Raw genomic sequence first — 23,002 nt, 5'->3', positions numbered from 1 at the left:
TGATGTGTTTTTCTTGCTTTGATCAGAACTTCATTGAACTGTGGAAACGGCAAATATACAGCAGAATTAATACAAAAACAACATGCTGTCTAGAAAAAAGAACAACACAACTCTTTACACTGTCAAAGCAAATGTGTAAATAGTGTCACAAAAGTTAACGTTGTTGTGTTTATGTATTTTTTGATGTATGATAACAAGATTAAGAAGAGCATAGATTCTTCTCTAGTTTTACATGTAACCTTTATTATACTTCTGCAACATTTAAAGTGTCGGTTTAGGTGCAGAATACAATGCTGATTAAATTCGTAATATTTCTTGATTCTGGTACAAAGCTCAGAATCCCCTGCATAAACGTAGAGTTAAATGATAAAATTCAAGCTGTCTGAAGATACCACCAGGGTGAGCATAGCAACTTTCTGTATATTGTTTATAGACTGAACTCAATAATAAAATAGTATTTATTAGGGCCTGTTCACATCGCCGTTGCCCTTTCGTTGAGCGCAGTCGACTACGCTATTGATTCCGTCAAAACGACAGAACCCTGTCACAACGGTGACAGACGGAAACCATTAGCTAGGTTACCGTCACCATTGAGTTCAATGGCGAGGGAGAGGGAAGCTGAGGTTTCCCTTTGCCTTTCCGCTGAGGGGTTTACCCGACAGAAACCACCGACGGAACCCCTCAGCGGAACACAGATGGTGATGTGAACACAGCCTTAAAGGGAATGTGTTGCCAGAAAAACATGTTTTTTTTTTTAAAAATTAAACATTTAGTGTGTGGGTGATTAAACATTGTTCAAATTTTTTTTATTTTTTTCGCGAGTCAGGAAATATTATAAATTATTTCTAATTTATAATACTACCCATTTTTGGTCACTAGATGGAGCTAGTTCCCAAAATTGCAGCATTGCAACATTGGGTTAAAAGCCCTCGCTCTAGTGAGCTCTCAGCATCCCCCCCTCCTTTATCCTGGCTAGTGCCGGGATAAACGAGGGGTTTGAAAGGTTTAACCTCCTACACTGTGTGTCGCCATTTTTTGAGGTAACCCACAGTGTAGTAGGTTTACATACAGTAGTAAACACACACAAACACTAACATACATTGAAATCTCTTACCTGCTCCTGCCGCCGCGGCTCCCTCCGGCCCGTCCGCTCCGTTTGCTGCCGCTGTTCCATGTGCATAAGTCCGGAAGCCGCGACCGGAAGTAGTAATATTACTGTCCGGCCGCGACTTCCGGTCCACAGGAAAATGGCGCCGGACGGCGCCAATTTCGAATAGGACTGTGTGGGAGCGGCGCATGCGCAGTTCCCACACAGACGCCGTACACGGAAGTCAATGGGACGGGAGCCGTTCGCAGTCCCTATGGGACTGTGGCTGCCGTATTCCATGTCTGTGTGTGTCGTTAATCGACACACACAGAAATGGAACAAAAAATGGCAGCCCCCATAGGGAAGAAAAAGTGTAAAAATAAGAAACAGTAAAACACAAACACACAAATGAATATAAACGTTTTTATTAAAGCACTAACATCTTTAACATATAAAAAAATTATTTGTGATGACACTGTTCCTTTAAGCTCCTAATCTCCCCCTATTCACCTCTGCAAGCAGCTTGATTTTTTTTTGGGACGTTTTATTCTATGTCTACGCAGGGGGTTTTGATCAGTAAAACAAAACTTTGACTGCTATAAAGAAGTATTAAGAAATAAAAATAAAAAAAAACATTTTGAAGCTATTTAGATTAAAAAATAAAATGTTGTTCAAGGACAGATATTTACTAAAGGTTGGGGTTAAACACAGTCTTTTTTGCTGCACACCTACAGTTTCCATGCGATTGTCTCATTACTTTTTTTTCTAGATGCAAGTAAAACTGATTTAATGCAATATAGAAAAACTTCCCTAAATAGAGTAATCTGAAAGTAATGTGACACTGTACATGCATCTATTTAGTAGAAGTCACCACAACACTCCATGTATAGATCAAAAGTGAATCATTTATTCACACAAATATGTACTCCACATAAACAATGTATCAATCTCCATGAGGTGTTTGTCAAGCCTTGATACATTGTTTATGTGGAGTACATATTTGTGTGAATAAATGATTCACTTTTGATCTATACATAGAGTGTTGTGGTATATTTTACTGTATCGTATGCTAAGAAGTCTTACTAGCTGGGACTTCAATGCTGCTTTGCTCCAGTAAATATGTTGAAAAAGTTATGAACTATGGTTGTGCTGCTATTCTATCTATCTATCTATCTATCTATCTATCTATCTATCTATCTATCTATCTATCTATCTATCTATCTATCTATCTATCTATCTATCTATCTATCTATCTATCTATCTATCTATCTATCTATCTATCTATCTATCTATCTATCTATCTACCTACCTGTCTGTCTGTCTGTCTGTCTGTCTGTCTGTCTGTCTGTCTGTCTGTCTGTCTGTCTATCTATCTATCTATCTATCTATCTATCTATCTATCTATCTATCTATCTATCTATCTATCTATCTCATATCTATCTATCTATCTATCTATCTATCTATCTATCTATCTATCTATCTATCTATCTATCTATCTATCTATCTATCTATCTATCTATCTATCTATCTATCTATCTATTTATCTATCTATCTATCTATCTATCTATCTATCTATCTATCTATCTATCTATCTATCTATCTATCTATCTATCTATCTATCTATCTATCTATCTATCTATCTATCTATCTATCTACCTATGATCTATCTATCTATCTATCTATCTATCTATCTATCTATCTATCTATCTATCTATCTATCTATCTATCTATCTATCTATCTATCTATCTATCTATCTATCTATCTATCTATCTATCTATCTATCTATCTATCTATCTATGTTCAAGACTTGCCTGAAATAAGGAAAAAATTAGACTAAGAGCCCCACTGGGACAATATATGTAATAGATAATGAATAGAATAGATAGATATTTAAATTAGCAAATATTCAGTGACAAGCTGGTCCCCTTTGCTTGGTAATATTGTGCCTGGAGAGTCTGCACCGATGATTGGCAGTGGCTGGTATTTGCTGAATGATGTAAAATGCCCCATATCTATGTTGTAACACTATTATTAAAACACTAAAGGTAACAGCACATACAGATTTAACTTTATTTCCCATGCACCTAAACATAAGCAGTATGTGCTGCTGTAAAGAGGAGATTTCATGAAGTTATTCTCTTCTTACCACCAATAGAAGCATTTACTGCTGCTGTCAGTTCCCTTGTGCCTTCCCCAGTTCATATATAACTCACTACATCCACAAAGCAAGCCGGAGATTAGGGTATATGCAATCCAACCGCAGATCCCCAGACTTTCTATACTAGATGCACAGCTGAATGAAGAACACAGACATGCTGCAACCACATGAGCGCAGACTGGAGCTGAATGCCTCTCAGCCATCTGCAAGGAAACCTGGACTTTATGAATGGGAATGTCTTTTTATAGCGTGTGAAGTCCTCCTGACTGACAATGCAAGGGTTAAAGAAGAACCTGAAACAAGGAGGAGGACAGCACCTACCCATCACTGCCTCCTACTCTGATCCAGATGCTGCAGATATGGTGCTGGTGGGAAAAACATTGGCACCAAGGAGGTTAGTGTGGCCAACAATAGAGGTCCATCTCTAACTCCTCAGTAAGTCCAGAAGACCTGCCCACTGCTGTCTCAGCTGTACTTGTAGAGATCCAGTTTGGTCCTGAAAGCCCCATCCAACTGCACAGAGATGATGGAGGTGAACAGGACCTGTCTTGACTGCTGGACACCTGGAACTGCTGGTACAGAGAGAGGGGAACAAGCCTCGCCTGGGTTGACCACTGCTTTGGCTGCTGTCCTCATCTTCACCATCATTGTGGACATCATGGGTAACGTACTGGTTATTCTGTCTGTCCTCAGGAACAAGAAGCTCCAGAATGCTGGTGGGTACCAAACATTGGAGGGAGGGTGTGATGGCAGTCAGTGACCTATAGATAATGATTTTTTTGGAATGCAGAAACTGTCTAATAAATAGAGGTCTTAATAGTAAACTGCAACTAACATGTATAAGTGTTTGTAAACTTTTGCACCACACACTGCTGGTTTATTTCACTTGTGAGAAAGAAGACTAAGTAAACAAAACACTTTACAGAATAGAATAGTGACATTACAGTCAAGCATTACTAGAAATACTAGATCCTAGGGGAAATGGAATAGCTTCTATAACTCGCTTATTATATGCAAAATCTAATTTGTGAATCAGCATTAAGAATGTTGTCCTGCACAGAGTAGGCAGCAGCCACCTTCTCCATTCTAGTGTTATTAGTCATTGTAGCTGTGTACATTTTGACAGCCCTTACTTATATGAGGTGTGTGTAGTAATGTGCCACCTCTGTTAATGTATACTATGTCCAAAATGAGGTGACAGAGTGTCGGCTCCTGTGACAGCAAGGAGCAACTCAAGGTCGCAAAGGGCATAAGGTGCTCATCTGTCCACTATGCCCTAGGCTGATTGTGCCGTTTAGAGGTTGAGGATTCGTCTTTACATTTCCATCATTTAGATAACTATGTAAATTCAATTTCTAGGTGCAAATATAAAGGGAAGCTTATTCTTAGTATGCGTTTATGATGCTTTATTGCTATAACAATGTTAGTCACATTATGGGCAATTAAATCAACTCTTTTTATTTGTTTTAGCAGCATCAATGGCTAGTCTTACTGTAATATAATGAGTAAAGAGAGATTATAATGGAATGGGAGAGATTAGGTTTCTACTTTCTCTATGTTTCATTTACGGACATCGATTTATAGCCTGTGGATATTACTAAGACAACATAATTTGTAATTTTCATTATTGGTCTTTTGGCTCTGTTCACATTAGTATTCAGAGCCTCTCCAGTGATTTCTGTCGCTGTTGACAACAAGAATAGCGCAGAATGCCACACTATTCTTGCCGTCAATATGACAAAATCTTTCAAAAACCCTGATGGTCCCCAATACAAGTCAAATGCTTCAGTCGGTCACTGTTTGGATCCGTTGTATAGACAATCTGGCACAGTGCCATGTGTATAACGGAAGCCATGATGCCAGTGTGAATAGAGCCTTACAAGTTTAGCTCTGTTCACATCACATTTGGCACATGTTGGGAATTACGCCCGACGTATACATCTAATGTGCACACAGAGTTCTATTGCCCGTTCATATACCAAAAGAGTGCCCATTTTGGCATATATTAGCCCGGTATAGGTTGGTTTACATTCTTTTCATCTATATTAAAAATTAGAGTCAACTATACTTTTCCAAAAAACTAGATGCAGCAAAAAAAAATTAAAAAAAATTAAAGACAATCTAAGTCACTCACCGACTTAAAAGTCCTTTTAATGACAAATTCCCCTCATATACCTGTATATTAAAAGCTTTAGGCATGTATAAAAGGTATATAGTGCGCAGTAATAATTTTTTTTACAATGGGTGATCCTTTTTTTTTCTTCAATGGGAGTCAATGGCAGATGTATGCAACTATACAGGCATATTTCAGGGGCAAAAATTCAGCGTCAATGTTCAAATGTGTATGCCGATTGTAAAGCCTGAACGATGATGATAGAGACTAAGTACCATTTAATATTAAAATTGATGACTGCAGGGTGTCAGTTTTGATAAATTTATAGCATGCATAACTGGATTCTTCCTACTTTATCAATGTATATTTAATGTGACAATTGAAGCCATATTGCTTTGTCTTCTAGGTATCACTGTTGAGTTTCAGAGCGTAGACTAGTTATAAATGTAAAATATATAATAAGATGGGTACTATGACAAGTGCAAATATACAATTCTAATAAGTATAATTTCACACTTTCCACGATACTGTACACTACTCATAATGATGCTAGAGCACATTATATGCAGCAGAGCTGAATTTGTAGTGAGATGTAAGAGAGCTGAAGTTGTTATTTGATTCTGCTTACTTTATTACAATGTGTTATGATTGGTTTTGCCTGGAACTTTAAGTAAACCTCATTATCGGATTATTTGAGTTTAAGGAGTTATTAAAATGCAGTAACAGTATAGTACCAAAGAGTTTGAGGAGCGCTAAAGTACAAAGCTAATATAAAGTAAACCGTAGACTAGGGTTTTTTTCTTTCACACAAGTGTGGCAGAAAAATCACAAAATATCCAAGCACGTTGGAATTTTGTACGATAATAGGAAGTTGCATTCAATTGTTTTTGTTTAAAGTGGATGTACTGCAAATGTACTTCATGAAATCAGAGAAATATGGCTGCTTTCTGTCAGAAACAGCGCCACTGTCTATGGGCATTGTGCGATATTCCAGCTCAACTGCCTTCAAGTCCATGGACAAGAGTGACACTGTTTCTTGTTGAAAGCAGCCGTGTTTCTCACCTCATACAACTACTTTAAGGCTTTGTTTCACCCGCCGTCACACCGACCTATATAATTCAATGTGGCTGTTCACATGCCCGTTGTTTCAATGGACCGTGTGAAGGAAGGGTCTGTAAGAAAATAGGACATGTCCTATTTTTTCCATGCTTCACGCATCCCTCCATAGACTCTAGTCTATGGGGGATGCGTGATATCGCATCCCGCAGCACAGAGCATGGATGCACCTTGGATATGAAAAACGCCAATTTTTCACGTCCGAGATGCGCAACGCCTGTGTGAATCTAGCCTTAGAGAATCGGTTTTCATGAGATTTTCAGTTACATTGTTTTTTGTGATGAAACCAAATTACCTGCAGCTTGAATAAGAAAATAAGAAATACCATAATGGAAGATGATCAAAAATGTTGCATTCGTGAAATTTTATGTGCTATGGCAAATCACTTAAAAGTAACTGCATAGCCCTGGCCTTCTAAAAAGAGCTGCTAATATCATCACAAATATGTATGCAAATGTTTCCGGCACTAGAGGAAAGTAATGATTATGGGGTCAGACATTTTTCTGTCTTCGAGTCACTAATCCCATTGAAAGCCAAGTTCAGCTTCTCCCCAAATCTAAATGTCTCTTTACACTGAACAATACATAACATTTGCAGAGTAACTGTAGATATAGTGGCCCTTTAAATGATATCATCAGTTCTGCTACATCAGTGTATAGAATATACATATGCATCCTTGTATAGTAAGTTTTGCACTGTGTAGTAAATGACATGACTGATTACAGTGTAATGATCTTTATACTGCACCTTAAAGGGGTTGTCTGATGAAGAAAGCTCCTGTCCATATGCTTTATTTTAGGGTATATGAAGGTCATAGAAGTGGGTCTACTGCTTGCAACCCTTTAACTAAGAGCGGCTTCCACTATGGCAAAGTATGTATTACATTAATTTAAATTGGCGCCATGTAATACTACATTCTGCCCGGGAAATGTGTGCATGTTAGATACTCCCCCTGGCAATAACATCAATGATTGAGCACTCCAGGAGCCAGACTGCCAGGTGGCTGTTTAAAGAGTAGGGTGGATTCACACTAGGGTTTTTGCATGCCTCTCAAAAAAAGATATGTTTTTTGTTATATTTTATTTTAATGCTGAACTCAATATGGAAAAGATGAGACAAGTGAAGCGAATAATGCAATAGTTGTGCAATGCAATCCACATGTAAAACCACACAGTCTAAAAGGAGTCTGCAAACATTCTCCACTTTATTGGACAATGTTTCCAGGTTCATGATTATTTGGGTACTTACAACTACTATAAAACCAAGTGCAATGTATGTACTTCTACAATCGAGAAACCTCAGAGTAATGGTTGATTTCACTATGAAGTCTCTATTTCTCCCACATATATGTCTTCTTTATATACTACATGGCCTGAAATATGTAGACATCCAATCTACTTCTTAAGGTCGGCCATTACATCCACACACAGCGCTAACAATTGCATAGACTCAGATATTTAGCCATGCAGTCTCCACTCAAACACTAGCAGTAGAATGGGTTGTACTAAAAAGCTCAGCGGCTTTCGACATTTTTTTCTTTCTAACAAGTTAGTCTGTCAAACTTCTCCCCTGCTAGAGTTATTTTGCCCAACTGCAATTGCTGATATTGTGAAGTGGAAACTTCTGGGACCAAAAACAGCCTAAAACCCTTTACATGGAAAGATTTTGACCCTTTACGAGTGCCAATCGTCGATATAACAGGTTAATTATAACTTATTTAAAGGCCCTTTTACATATGGCCAATTCAAACTGCTGAGGCGTAGCTAGGTTCTCCAGCACCCAGGGGAAAGATTCAGTTTGGCACTCCACCCCACCTCTTTCCTGACATTTCCTTCCCCCTCGCCATGTTTGCTTTCTCTACCAATCAATGAGATGTAATTTTTTTTCATTTTTTTTTATGTAACTCGAACATAAAACCATTTGTACATTTTACAAGCAATATAGTTATATAAGGAAGTTACCATAACAATAAATTAAAAGAAAATAAATAAAGAGGTCAGTTCCCGACTAAAACCGATTGTATAACTGAGGCTAATTAGACTATATGGAGAAATAATGAACAACCTCCTCTTGTGGATAGTGCCACACCCTGCCCCCTTGTGGATAGTGCCACACCCTGCCCCCTGTAGATAGTGCCACTCGCAGCCCCCTCTGTAGATAGTGCCACACCCCCCCTTGTAGATAGGGCCACACACACATCCCCCTTGTAGATAGGGCCACACACAGCCCCCTTGTAGATAGTGCCACATACAGCCCCCTGTAGATAGTGCCACACACCTCCTCTTGTAGATAGTACCACACAGCCCCCTGTAAATAGTGTCACAGTGCCCTCTATAGATAGTCGCCCTCCCTTGTAGATAGTGCCACACAGCCTCCTGTAGATAGTGCCATACACACCCCCTTGTAGATAGTGGCACATCCCCTCTTGAAGATAGTGACACATCCCCCCTTCTAGATAGTGCCACACACATCCCCCTTGTAGAAAGTGCCACATACCTCCTCTTGTAGATAGTACCACACAGCGCCCCTGTTTATAGTACCACACAGCCCCTGTAGATAGTGCCACAGTGCCCTCTATAGATAGTCACCCCCCTTGTAGATAGTGCCACACAACCCTCCTTTAGATAGTGCTTCCCAGCCCCCTTTAGGTAGTGCCACACACACACACACCCCCTTGTAGATAGTGACACATCCCCCCTTGTAGATAGTGCAACACACAACCCCTTGTAGATAGTGACACATACCCCCTTGTAGATAGTGCCACACACATCCCCCTTGTAGATAGTGCCACACATCCCCCTTGTAGATAGTGCCACACAGCTCCCTTGTAAATAGTGCCACACAGCCACCTGTAAATAGTGCCACACCCCCTGTAAATAGTGCCACACACATCCTCCTGTAGATAGCACTACACCCCCTCCTCCCTGTACATAGCGCCATCGGGTCTCCCTAGTTTAGCCTCTGATGTCACTGTCCATATACGGATGGTGACATCAGGGGCTTCTCCAGGAGTGGAACCCCCGGGAAGAGCATCGGCAACACTTTGGCTGGGGATTCCTCAATACCTTCTAAATTTCAAATATCACAAAGAGCGACAACCGATGCGGCACGCATAGCAACACAGTATAATGCCCTCTAGCTGCTCTCACAAAGTATAATGCCCTCTAGCTGCCACCATACATTATAATGTCCCCATAGCTGCCACCATACAGTATAATGCCCCCATAGATGCCCCCATACAGTATAATGCCCACACTTATGCCCTCATGCAGTATAATGTCCAATCAAATTCCCCCATAAAGCATAATGCCCCTATAGCTGCTCCCATACAGCATAATGCCCCCTATAGCTTCCCCATACAGCATAATGCCCCTATAGCTTCCCCTATACAGTAAAATGCCACCATAGCTGCCCAATACATTAAAATGCCCCATAGTTGCCCCCGTACAGCTTTATGCCTCTAAAGCTGCCCCATACAGCTTAATGCCCCCATAGCTGCCCCATACAGTATAGTGCCCTATAGCTGACCCCATACAGTATAATGCCCCCATAGCTTCGACCATAAAGTATAATGCCATCTTAGATGCCCCATACAGTAAAATGCTCCCATAACTGCCTCATACAGTATAATGCTCCCTTAGATGCACCTTGTGGCAGTGCCCACATAGATCGTGCCACAGTGCCCATGTAGATAGTGCCCACAGTACCCATGTAGATAGCTCCAGTGTCCCCTGTAGATAGTGCCCCTACATAGTGCCACAGTGCCCATGTAGATAGTGCCACACCCCCTTTAAGATAGCACCACCGTCCCTGTAGATAGCGCTACCCCTTCTCCCCTGTGGATAGCACCATTGGGACTCCATCTAGGAGTGGAATCCCCAGCCAGAGTGTAGGCTGGGGATTCGGCTCCTAGATGCTACTGTTCATATATGGATAGTGATGTCACTGGCCATATATGGACAGTAACGTCAGGTGCTACTCCTGGAGCAGAATCCCCTGCCATAGCATCGGCAATGGGGATTCTGCTTTAGTGAAGCCACTGATGTCACTGTTCATATATGGACAGTAATGTCAGAGGCTTCTCTGAAGCGGAATCCCCGTTGCCAACGATATGGCAGGGGATTCTGCTCCAGGAGTAGTGACGTCAGTGGCTCCTCTGAAACGGAATCCCCGTTGCCGACGCTATGGCAGGGGATTCCACTCCAGGAGTAGTCTCTGACATTACTGTTCTGGAGTGGAATCCCCTGCCATAGCGTCGGCAACGGGGATTCTGCTTCAGAGGAGCCACTCATGTCACTGTCCATATATGGACAGCAACATCAGGGGCTACTCCTGGAGCGGAATCCCTGCCATATTGTCGTCAATGGGGATTCTGCTTCAGAGTAGCCACTGATGTCACTGTCCAATAAAGAATCTAAGTAGCGCTGTGTCTGGGGAGTCTTCGCGAGCAGAGGAGCTCCCTCTGCTCCTCCGCTTTAAACTAATGCTGAAGCAGAGAGCTTACTGTTCATTGCTTCAGCATTAATTTCAACTGTATCCCGAGGACGCAGATACAGTTGACTGCGAGACAGGCCGCACGGGATGGATGGGAGGTATGATTTCTCTCCTGGAGGAGGAGCCCCTGACGTCACCGTCCATATATGCAGGAGGAGTAGTCAGTTGTAGCTGCACCCGGCCCGGTACCCCCTACCGTCTTTCCAAGTTGCGCCTGGGGCACATGGCCCGCCTGCCCCCCTAGCTACGCCCCTGCAAACTGTATGGGAATTAATGATTATTAATATGATCGTTCAGTCCCCATACAGTTTGCATATTCTCGGCAGCACAGCCCCTATTTACATGGAGAGATGTGCTGTTGACAACCATTATTTTTTAGCCTGCATAAAAGATGCGATCAACTTCCCTTCCCTTCATCCAACCCCATCCCAATAATTTTTTTTGGTGAAAACCAAAATAAAGAATTTTAAAAAAAAAGATGCGATCAGCTGACAAATGAGTGTATTCTTGTTTATCGGCGATCGCTGACATGTTTACACAGGCAAATGATCAGGAACGAGCGTTCTTACGAATGCTTGTTTGTCCAAATATCAGCCCGTGTAAATGGGCTTTTAGTCAATAATCAGTAGCCCACCACACAAAATGTCCTCGGTTGCAACAGTCACTAAGTTCCAATGGCTTCTGAAAGCAGCATAAGAAAAACAATTATTTGTCATGAGCTTCCTGGATTGGGTTTCCATGGTGGAGCATGGAAGCCTGAGATCACCACATGCAACGACAAGAGTTGGCTGGAGTGCTGTAAGACTAAACTCTGGACCACTGTTGACACCTTCTCTTCAGAGATCAAGTGTACTTATCTCTTCTCTGGCAGTTTGATAGGTTTGTTGACTACTGGGAGAATTATTATCGGCTAAATGCACTAAACGCTGTAAAGGAGAATGTAAAAACTATCTGTGTTTTTTTTCATGGTTTTGGCTCGGCTCTATGGTTCAAGTGCAGGGAAACTTTCATGGGTCATCATACAACAACATTCTAGAGAACTGTGTACTGTCAATTTTGAAAAAAAAGAAAGATCTTTTCCTGTTTCAGCATGAAATTGTCCCTGTGCACAAAGGAAGGACAGTAGAACATTGGTGTAGTGTGGAAAGAACTTTTTTGGCTTTCACAATAAGGCCCCATTCACACGACTGTGTCTGTAATTACGGGCACGGCCGTCCGCATTTACGGCACGGACACCTTCCTGTAAATATATGGGAAGGTGGCCGTCGGACATAGATATAAATGGGTCCGTAATTACGGGCGATGTTACGGTCGTGTGCATGGAGCCTAACCCTACATGAACGTTATGAAACACCTTCGAGATTAAGCAAAGTCCTATTGCCCACCATGGAGGCAAAACCCTGCAGCCATATTTTCAATTCTAGTGGAAAGTCTTCCAAGAAGAGTGAAAGCTGTTTTATCAGGAAATGCAGGGTAGACTCCATATCAATCCCATGTTTCTTGAAAATAGTGTAAAGAAAAACACTAATGGACTCAGGGGGCACAGAGGTAGCAGTCACACCCCGACCCTGTGGCCTGAAGGGGCCCAAAAGTTCTTCTGACACTTGAGAAGACAACAGTATTTTAAATAGCACATGTTAAGTGGGGGCCATTTTGCAGATCTTATATTGGGGCCCAGGAGCTTCAAGATATGTCTCTGAATGTGATATTCATGTGTCATTATACTTTTTGGGTCCATAAAAATAAATCAAAAAGTAAAGAGAAGTGTTTTAAAGACTTATATGAAGAAAAAAAAGACTGTCATGCATTCCATACTTTAATAATTGTACCATCCAAAAAGCAGAAAAAAAGATCCAAATGGTTGAAATCCAATGTTGAGAAGACAAATCACAACTTAATCATTGACAAATCCCTTAATTGACCTGTTTGGAATTTAAGACCGAATACGGTGAAAACGAGAAAGAAAGTCTACCTATATTTATCTGCAACATTTATTTTTGAAGACGTTATAGAAATATTTGGTACTAGTAACTTATTTTCTCTATTTTAATAACATGTTTTTTTTCCACAGTTGAACAAAAATCTTTCCTACATAAAATAGCAGGATATTTTCTTGCGTTAATCAAAGAATATTTCTCAGCAAAAATTCTATAAAGCATCTAAGCATCCATGTTTTATTTAGGACCAAGAGCTGATAAACATACACTAAATAAATAATGGTATTGAATAAGCAATGCTACAGATTTGTGATAAATAATTCGGTTTCTAAGGCTATGTTCACATGTCACGGTTTTGCCTATGGCAAATCCGTCATGGAATTTTTGGAAAAGGATTGGCCAGTGGATCTGCACGGGGTTTAGCATACTTTAACAAATATTTGGTACTATTAACTTAATTTTATCTTCCTTTTATGTAGATTTAATTTGGTGCAGGTTTTTGGCCGGAATGGCCATTGTGGAAAGCAGAGGTAAAACAAAAGATTATACTAACCTCCCGTGGCATTTCCATAGTGATGGGTCCCTGCTCCTCATGTCTGTGCTCCGTGCAGCTAGCGTCATGTAATGATGCTGCATCTTATGCGACTGCTGTAGCCTGTTATCTGCTGCAACAGTTACAATAGATACTGAGCCATTACAGGAGAATGACAGCACAAAGAACAGCTGAGGGGACAAGCAGCCGTCGCTATAGCAATGCCAGGGGAGGTGAGTATAGACTTTTTTAAATGTAAAACTGGAATTAGGCTTTTTTTTCCCCCTACTTGCAGTTTTTGCTGCATATTCACAGCTTTTCCACAGCAAAAATTGCAACGATTCCATAGCATAAATTGACATGTTGTGGATTAAAAATCTGCATTGCTGGTCAATTTATGAATGTTTTTGAGGATTTTTTCCATAGCGTGTGATCATATCCACTTTTCTGCTACTGTAATACGCTCCAGATTTTCTATCCACAAATCTGGATCGAAAGTCTGCCCCAAATCCGCTTTGTGTGAATATAGCCTTACACCTCATAAAATAAACAAATAAAATTCCAAAGAAGTTGACATTTTCCAAAAGCAAATTTACTTTCAAATCTGCAAGTCATGATGTGGATGTAATGATATGTGGAGAAGAATAAAAGTTGCAAATAATAATTTTATCTAGACGGATAACCTATTATTGTTTCTCTGCTGGTACTTCATGATATCATAAAATGGTCTGTATACGGAGTATGTATAATTCTCGCATTGCTGTCTCTCTTTCCTTGACAGGGCTTGCGAACCCTCTATGTAAGATTGTTATTATATTTGATAGCATGTACCACACTAATTCATTTTCTTTTCTTTTGTAACCTTTGTGACATCTGCAAATCTCTTGGAAAATTATTTTTGTTTGAATAATTTCTCGAATAAAAAGAGAATTTACAAAAAAATAAAATGGTCTATAGTAAATGCATAGGGAATTTCCAAAACATTGTCTTCTGAAATTTACATTAGTGGGTGTTCGGGCAAATATTTTAACCACGCTGCTCAATTTTCTGTTTTTATCTCACTAGGTTGTCATAATTTGTTTAATTTTTTTGCTGTGTAAGTTCTTGTTTTTTTTTGCGTTTGAAGGTGTATTTTTTGGTTCATAATTTACATAATGTCATATAATGGTGATAAATAGTGTTATTCCTCATGTACACACATATGACAGCTTATTCACATGTCACCTGAAAAGTTAGGTACACTTTAAGCTAACTTTACAATAAATTCAATTCTGCAATATTTTGATGTTTTTTTATTTATCCCGGCGTTCTTTGAACACCTTAAATTCTGCTTTAAATGTATTGTATGGGTTGTAATGATTAAGGGGATATCTAATGTTCTTATTTTTTGTTTGCCTGTTTGATAAGTTTAATAAAAATAGTTTTTATTTAAAATAATCATGATAATTCTATTTTTTTGTGGGCATGTTTTGTTTTTTTAACAAATTATTTTATTCAACTTTATAGAATTTTTTCTTGTACCACAAGGGTACTTTTTGAATATATTTTTTCCTTATAATGCATTGGAATACCTACAGTATGTATTCCAATGCATTACTGCCTGTGTATATAGAATGCAGAGGAAACTGTAAGGGTATGTTCATACGGCCTATTTTCAGCAGTTTTTCGGGCCGTAAACGCCCTGAAAAAAGGCTAAACATACGGAGGCTGAACGCCTCCAAACATCTGCTCATTGATTTCAATAGGAAAAATGGCGGTTCATTGCGACGGGGCGTTTTTTTAAGCGGCCGTTTCAAAAAGCGGCCTGTAAAAAAACGCCTCGTAAAAAGAAGTGCATGACACTTGAGCCGTTTTTGGAGCTGTTTTTCATTGTCTCAATATAAAAACAGCTCCAAAAAACAGCTGTAAAAAACACATCAAAAAACACCTGACGCATAAAAAAACGGCTGAAAATCAGAGGCTGTTTTCCAATGAATAGAGCTCCGTATTTTACAGCCGTTTTTTGTTTGCCGTGTGAACATACCCTTGAGCGTAACTCAGGTATGCCGTAACAAGGATAAGAGCAGCACGACCCTTCGTTAGGCCCAGTGTTGTCCTGAAAAACCATTAGCCCAGGCAATCGCACAAATGCTGTGCTCCTATGTTCCTAGCGCTAAAAATGTATGGCTCTGGAAGTTAAGTGCTGACTTCCAGCGCCTCACATTTACGGCCCAGGGCGGGAAGAGGTTAAACAATAGGTGTCAGGTGTTTATTGACAGTGGAGAGATAGCTATTCATGTGCAGCCACCTCTCTATTAAATTAATAAGTGTTATATCTAGTTCACATCATCTTTTGTCCATCCTTTTGGAGTGTACTGTCACACTTTCCTTTCCTGTCCGGACAGATCCTGTTTTTATACAATAAAAGTCAATGGTGATAAGGCCCCTGAACAGGATGGATAAAACATGGTGTGAACTCAGCTTTACATAGACCTACGAGAATCCCTTAAACCGAACCAATCTGTGCATATTATTATCAACTTCTCTCGTGATTAACATACTGATTTTTAATAAGGGCATGTTTAGACGTGGCGAAAATTCTGCAGACACTGTCCGCATCAATGCCGCACATAGGCCGCGTTGCAGATTCCGTTGCGTATTTGGCTAAAATGTTAAGTAAAATGCTGCGGATTTGTCGTTGCGGATTCAGGTGCAGATCACACCCTGCTCGCTTTCAAACATTCCATCCCAGTTTGGGTATAGACCTCGACACACATAGGTCCAGACAGAACGATGAAACATCCTGTTCCTGAAAGCAATCCGCAACGTTGCGTAATTTTGAAACTCCATTGAAGTCAATGGAGAAATTCCGCAACAAGTACGCATCAAGTCCGCAACAGACAGTGTATGCTGCGGACAGAAAATTCCGCACCGCAACCTATGGTCCGCAGCTGAGTTTACCGCAACCTATGCACGAAGATAACTAAAAAGGTGTGGAAACCAATGGACAAACTGTCTGCTGCGGATTTCCACAGCAATTCTGCCATGTCTGAATGTGCCCTTAGAGGGAACATAAACCTAAATCTGTGACGCAGTCATGCTCTCTATGGTGTATTCAATATAGTGTCAACAATATGTTTCTTTTATGAGAAAATGCTTATATTTTTTATGTGACCTGATAATTGGAGGCTAAGTTTCTCTATTACATGACTTGTTATTTCCTATTCTATTGCAAAACTTTTGCCTGCCCCTGTACCAAATTCAAAATGAATGCAGAATCAAAAATTAAATGCTATGAAAACATTCTGTAAACTGACAAAGCCTGTAAATTGGAATTAATGCATATACGTAGATGCCAAATAACTTATAACCAGTATTTTAATGAACTATCCATTTGTTATTTTTCACTCATATTGAATATTGGACAATTTATAAAATAAATGTTTTTCAATAAGGTAACCACCACACTTTTTGAAGTAAGTTTTTTGTGACAACAACAACTAATTATGAAATTATATTCATATCTATGGGAAAAACTGCTGCCAGAGTTAAAAGACATAAGACTGCACCAAGCTTAATAAAAAGCGAGCTAGAGTAAGACGCGTCACATTTAGGGCATGGCCCCACGTGGCGTATTTCTTCCGCAACTGTCCGCATCAATGCCGCACAGAATCTGCGTTGCAGATTCTGTTGCGGATCTGCCCAAAATGTGCAGTAAATTGATGCGGACTGGCCGTTGTGTATTGAGGTGAAAGTACTTCCCTTCTCTCTATCAGTGCAGGATAGAGAGAAGGGACAGCACTTTCTCTAGTGAAAGTAAAAGAAATTCATACTTACCGGCCGTTGTCTTGGTGACGCGTCGCTCTTTCGGCATCCAGCCCGACCTCCCTGGATGACGCGGCAGTCCATGTGACCGCTGCAGCTTGTGATTGGCTGCAGCCGTCACTTAGACTGAAACGTCATCCTGGGAAGCCGGACTGGAGGAAGAAGCAGGGAGTTCTCGGTAAGTATGAACTTCTATTTTTTTTACAGGTTGCTGTATATTGTGATCGGTAGTCACTGTCCAGGGTGCTGAAACAGTTACTGCCGATTGTTTAACTCTTGCAGCACCCTGGACAGTGACTATTTACTGACGTCGCCTAGCAACGCTCCCGTAATTATGGGTGCACACACGTAGTCACCCGTAATTATGGGAGCCCCATTGACTTCCTCAGTCTGGCTGTAGACCTAGAAATACACATAGGTCCAGCCAGAATGAAGAAATGTCATGTTAAAAAACCAATACGCTCCGCAGCACACATAACCATGTACATGACATCTGCGGACTTCATTGCGGAATTTTGAATCTCCATTGAAGTCAATGGAGAACTTCCGCAATGAGTCCGCAACCAGTCCGCCACAGGTCCGCAACATCCATTGTATGCTGCGGACACCAAATTCCGCACCGCAGCCTATGCTCCGCAGCAGAATTTTCCGCATCGTCTAAACGAACCCTACTAAAAAGAAGTGGAAGGCAATGGAGAAATGGGTCCGCTGCGGATTAACGCTGCGGAGTGTCCGCAGCGGAATTCCAGAGCTATTCCGCCACGGGGGTCTTTGCCCTTAGTGTCAGAAGCGCTTGGGTGAGGGATGTGCCGCTTCCTTTCTGATCGGCTTTCCTCGGAAAGCCGAACGAGCCGTGTACGGGCTCAATAGAAAGTCTATGAAAGTCTCCTGCCACTTCGTTTTAGCGATTGGTGGGGGTCTCAGTGCTCGGACCCCCACTGATCAAAACTTCTGACATGTCACTATGACGTCAAAAGTTTTTTGAAAGTTTAGTAAAACTTTAAGGGTATGTTCACACGAAAGCGTCCATTACGGCTGAAATTACGGAGCTGTTTTCAGGAGAAAACAGCTCCGTAATTTCAGACGTAATGGCATGTTGCAGGCGTTTTTCGCAGCGTCCATTACGGACGTAATTGGAGCTGTTTTTCCATGGTGTCAATGCAAAACGGCTCCAATTACATCTCAAGTAATGACAGGCACTTCTTTGACCGTCGGCACAGAACATCGTAAAGCCCATTCAAATTAATGGGCAGATGTTTGCCGGCGCATTGGAGCCGTATTTTCAGACGTAATTCGAGGTTAAAACGCGCGAATTACGTCTGTAAATAGGGTGTGTGAACCCAGCCTAAGGGAGGAAGATAAATTTAAGACAAAAATTTTGTCTGTGCTATAGCAACATCATACATTACACAATGTACACATATTTGGCTATGCATGGGAGAGTGAGAGGATTATTTTTTTTGTCCGTGTTCCCACATAGCGTAAACGCTGCGAAATTTCCACAACGGAATTGTGTGCGGAAATTCCGCAGCATTTACAGTAGCAGCAAAGTGGATGAGATTTAGAAAATCTCATGCCCACGACGCGGGAAAAAAACGCAGCGTAAACGTTCAGAAATTGACCTGCGGTTCAGAATTGAATGCTGCAGCATGTCAATTTATGCTGCGTTTTTTTTTTTTTTTTTTTTTTTCTGTTGCAGGTTTTCCCCATTGAATTCAAACCCGCACCAGAAAGCCAAGTGTTGCGATTTTTGTGGCGCAATCGCAGCAATTATGCCGCAAAATCGCAACTCCAGCAAAAAAAAATCATACTTACCCAGAACTTCCTGCTTCTTTGTCCAGTCCGGCCTCCTGGGATGACGTTTCATCCCATGTGACCGCTGCGGCCAGTCACAAGCTGCAGTGTCACATGGCCTGCAATGTCATTGTAGGAGGCCGGACTACGCGCAGAGAAGGGTAAGTGTGAGCGCTATATTCCGCAGCGGAAATTCTGTTTGAAAAAACGCACTACACGTCATGCGGTTTTTTGGACGAAAGGTGCTGCGGGTTCCAGGTCGGATACACTGCGCAGTTTTTATCCAGCGTATCCGGGCTGTAGGAACTCGGCCTTAGGGTGCATATTATTCATTGAACAAACTACCTTAAAATAGAACATAAAATAAATGTTTTTCTGTTTCTGATAGCTCCAGTTTAAAATAATTAGTGTGTCCCACAAAAAAAGGAATATTTTGGGGTCGATTAAAAAATAACAATTAAATTCACCTTTAACTGGTTCCCGACTGCCCGCTGTATTTATACGGCTGGCGGTCCAGGTTCGTAAAACCTGAGACATAGCAGATATACGGCGCAGTTTTTTGCTGGCTGCTCGAGCGATCACTATCTTATCTGATCGATTGTACACAGCGCTAAATGGGCGCATAAGCTGCATAAAAGCACACAGCATATCCACACAGTGTGCCACAGGGAATTCTGGCCGAAAAAACGCACCAAATTGTGGTGCAGTTTTTCAACCGGAATGACTGCTGTGGAAAATCTCCACCTAAAAAAAAAGCAAAAAGATTCATACTTACGTAGCCATGGCAATGCGTCCCTCCGCCGTCCTGCTGCCCGGCCTCCTGGGATGATGTTTCATCCCATGTGATCGCTGTAGCTTGTGATTGGCTTCAGCGATCACATGGGATGAAGCGTCATCCCTGGAGGCTGGCCTGGACGAAGAAACACAGAATTCTGGGTATGTATAAGATTTTCTTTTCCTGAGTTGCGTTTTTTGCAGCTTAATCGCTTTTCCACCGCAAAAAGCGTAACTTCTGCAATTTATTACGGGTTTTACCTCCCCATTGAATTCAACGGGGAAAACTTGCATCAAATATGCAGCGTTTATGCAAATACTGTTCACATGCTGCGGATTTTAAAAAACGCACCACAGGTCAATTTCTGTTTTTTTTTTCCGCTCAGCATTAAATGCAGCGTGTGGATGAGATCTTTTCAAATCTCAACCACTTTGCTGCTACTGTATTATGCTGCAGATTTTACGCAACGAACTTCGTTGCAGAAACTTCACAGTATTTACACTATGTGTGAAAGCAAGGTGTAAAATAAAAAAAATAAAAAAATCACTTAAAGGTTTTTTCGGACCCTTGAGGGACAGACTATGATAATAAAAAATAAAAGTAAAATAAAGTGCAAATAAACGAAATAATAAATACACATAAAGTACCCACCCAAAAAAACAGTTTCCCACGTCAAATATTTTTGTAATGCTAGCCCTGACTCAATTACCTAAATAGACACGTAATATATCAAATTTTATGGTAGACAATGACGATCACAAATAAAAGGTCTATTGTAGGGTAAAACTATATTATTACCCCAAAAAAAGTGCTGAAAAGTAAAAAGGCATATTTTTTTTTACTATTTTTTTCAAACCTAAGCCTTAAAATTATAAAATGGCATAAAGGATCTGTACAGTGGCGTAACTATCGCCATAGCAGCAGTAGTGGCTGCTACGGTGCCCGTGGCATGAGGGGGCCTGTGTCGCCCGCCAGCACGGGCCCCCACCATGGCCGCAGGCTTCGCTAGCAGCCGCTATGGCTGCTACAGCGGGACGCCACTGAACAGTACGGCAGAGCAGGGAGGTATCTCCCCGCTCTGCCATTAAACAAAAGACATGTATCCCCTATCCACAGGATAGGGGATACATGTGTGATCGCTGGCAGCAATAGGGAGAACGGGGGACTGAAAGTCCTCTGACGTTCTCCATCACAAACCTCGGACTTCCTGGGTCTGTGTCGGCAGCTCCGGAAAAATGAATGGAGCGCCGGTCACGCTTGTGTGCATGCGTGACCAGCGCTCCTTTCATTTTTAGTGAGCTGCCGACACAGACGCCGGAAGTCAGAGGTTAGTCATGGAGAACTTCAGGGGGACTTTCAGTCCCCCGTTCTCCCTATCAATGCCAGCCATCACACATGTATCCCCTATTCTGTGGATAGGGGGTACATGTCTTTTATTAGGTCTGTAAAGTCTTTATCACACTGTAGGTCGCATTTTTTTGGGAGGGGGGACGCCGTATGGCGTTGCCTACAAGGGGGGGGGCTGTATGGCTTTTCCTACAGGGGGGGCTGTATGGCGTTCCCTACAGGGGGGACGGGACACTGTATGGCGCTCCCTACAGGGGGGACGGAAGCTGTATGGCGTTCCCTACAGGGGGGGACGCTGTATGGCGTTCCCTACAGGGGGGGGGGACTGTATGGCGTTCCCTACAGGGGGGGGGGGGGCTGTATGGCGTTCCCTACAGGGGGGGGCTGTATGGCGTTCCCTACAGGGGGGGCTGTATGGCGTTCCCTACAGACCCCCCCTGTAGGGAACGCCATACAGACTCCCTGTAGGTAACGCCATACAGTCCCCCCTGTAGATAACGCCAGACAGCCCCCTCTGTAGGGAACGCCATACAGTCCCCCCTGTAGATAACGCCAGACAGCCCCCTCTGTAGGGAACGCCATACAGCCCCCCGTAGATAACGCCATACAGTCCCCCCTCTAGATAACGCCATACAGTCCCCCCTGTAGATAGCGCCATACAGTCCCCCTGTAGATAGCGCCATACAGTCTCCCTGTAGATAACGCCATACAGCCCCCCTGTAGATAGCGCCATACAGTCCCCCTGTAGATAACGCCATACAGCCCCCCTGTAGATAACGCCATACAGCCCCCCTGTAGATAGCGCCATACAGCCCCCCTGTAGATAGCGCCATACAGCCCCCCTGTAGATAGCGCCATACAGCCCCCCCCTGTAGATAGCGCCATACAGCCCCCTGTAGATAGCGCCATACAGCCCCCCTGTAGATAGCGCCATACAGCCCCCCCTGCAGATTGTGCCATACAGCCCCCCTGTAGGGAACGCCATACAGTCCCCCCCTGTAGGGAACGCCATACAGTCCCCCCTGTAGGGAACGCCATACAGTCCCCCCTGTAGGGAACGCCATACACCCCCCCGTAGGGAACGCCATACAGTCCCCCCGTAGATAACGCCATACAGCCCCCTCTGTAGATAGCGCCATACAGCCCCCTCTGTAGATATCTACAAAGGGGGCTGTATGGCGTTATCTACAGGGGGGCTGTATGGCGTTATCAAAAGGGGGGTTTGTAAAAAAGGCACGATCTACAAGGGGGTGGGGGTTGTGTGACACCCGGGGAGGGGGGGGCCCCAGTCAAAAGTTTGCTATGGGGCCCAGTCTTTCCTAGTTACGCCCCTGGATGTGTATAAAACTGCTTAAAACAAAAACCTGCATTGTTTACTAAAAAAACGTAGCAAAAATCACGTCGCTAGCCCAACAAATAAAAAACGTTATAGCCGTTTAACTAACGCGTGCTAAAAATGGCTAAACGGTGTCTGGTCCTGAAGGCTCAAAATAGCGCGGTCTTGAACCGGTTAAAATACCTCATTCCAAAATGTGAAATTTTGCTCTCAGCTTCAAGGTCCACAATACCCCAGTTTATGAAAGGGTTAATAAAAATCTTGCTTTTTCTAACAGTGTTCATGATCTTAATACTTTTGATACTATTGACCCTAATCTTTTCCATTAACAATCTCTTTGATTATGAAGCACATAAATAGCGTTTTTACCATGACGAGACTTAAAAAATTCTCCCAGGTCTCATTATTAGGAAACATTAAAACAAAGTGAACTGTGATGTAGGGGCAAGCCAAGAGAAGATGTTGGAAATGATTATGCAGGATAACCATATTGAAGCAGCTACTAATG

The 23,002-nt window shown here is 42.0% G+C and overlaps 1 protein-coding gene across 1 annotated transcript in view; it reads left to right on the top strand.

The window, feature by feature from the left end:
• Window positions 1-3,298: 3,298 nt before the first annotated feature.
• Window positions 3,299-23,002, top strand: part of GPR50 (G protein-coupled receptor 50) — a 63,566-nt gene continuing 43,862 nt past the window's right edge. The window contains exon 1 of the mRNA XM_075834364.1: window positions 3,299-3,962. Within this exon, the coding sequence (XP_075690479.1) occupies window positions 3,770-3,962 (193 nt within the window). The 5' untranslated portion in view covers window positions 3,299-3,769. The remainder of the gene's footprint in view (window positions 3,963-23,002) is intronic.

This window comes from Rhinoderma darwinii, chromosome 8 (assembly GCF_050947455.1).
Source record: "Rhinoderma darwinii isolate aRhiDar2 chromosome 8, aRhiDar2.hap1, whole genome shotgun sequence".
Lineage (NCBI taxonomy): Eukaryota > Metazoa > Chordata > Amphibia > Anura > Rhinodermatidae > Rhinoderma > Rhinoderma darwinii.
This window is presented reverse-complemented; position numbering and strand designations above follow the sequence as displayed.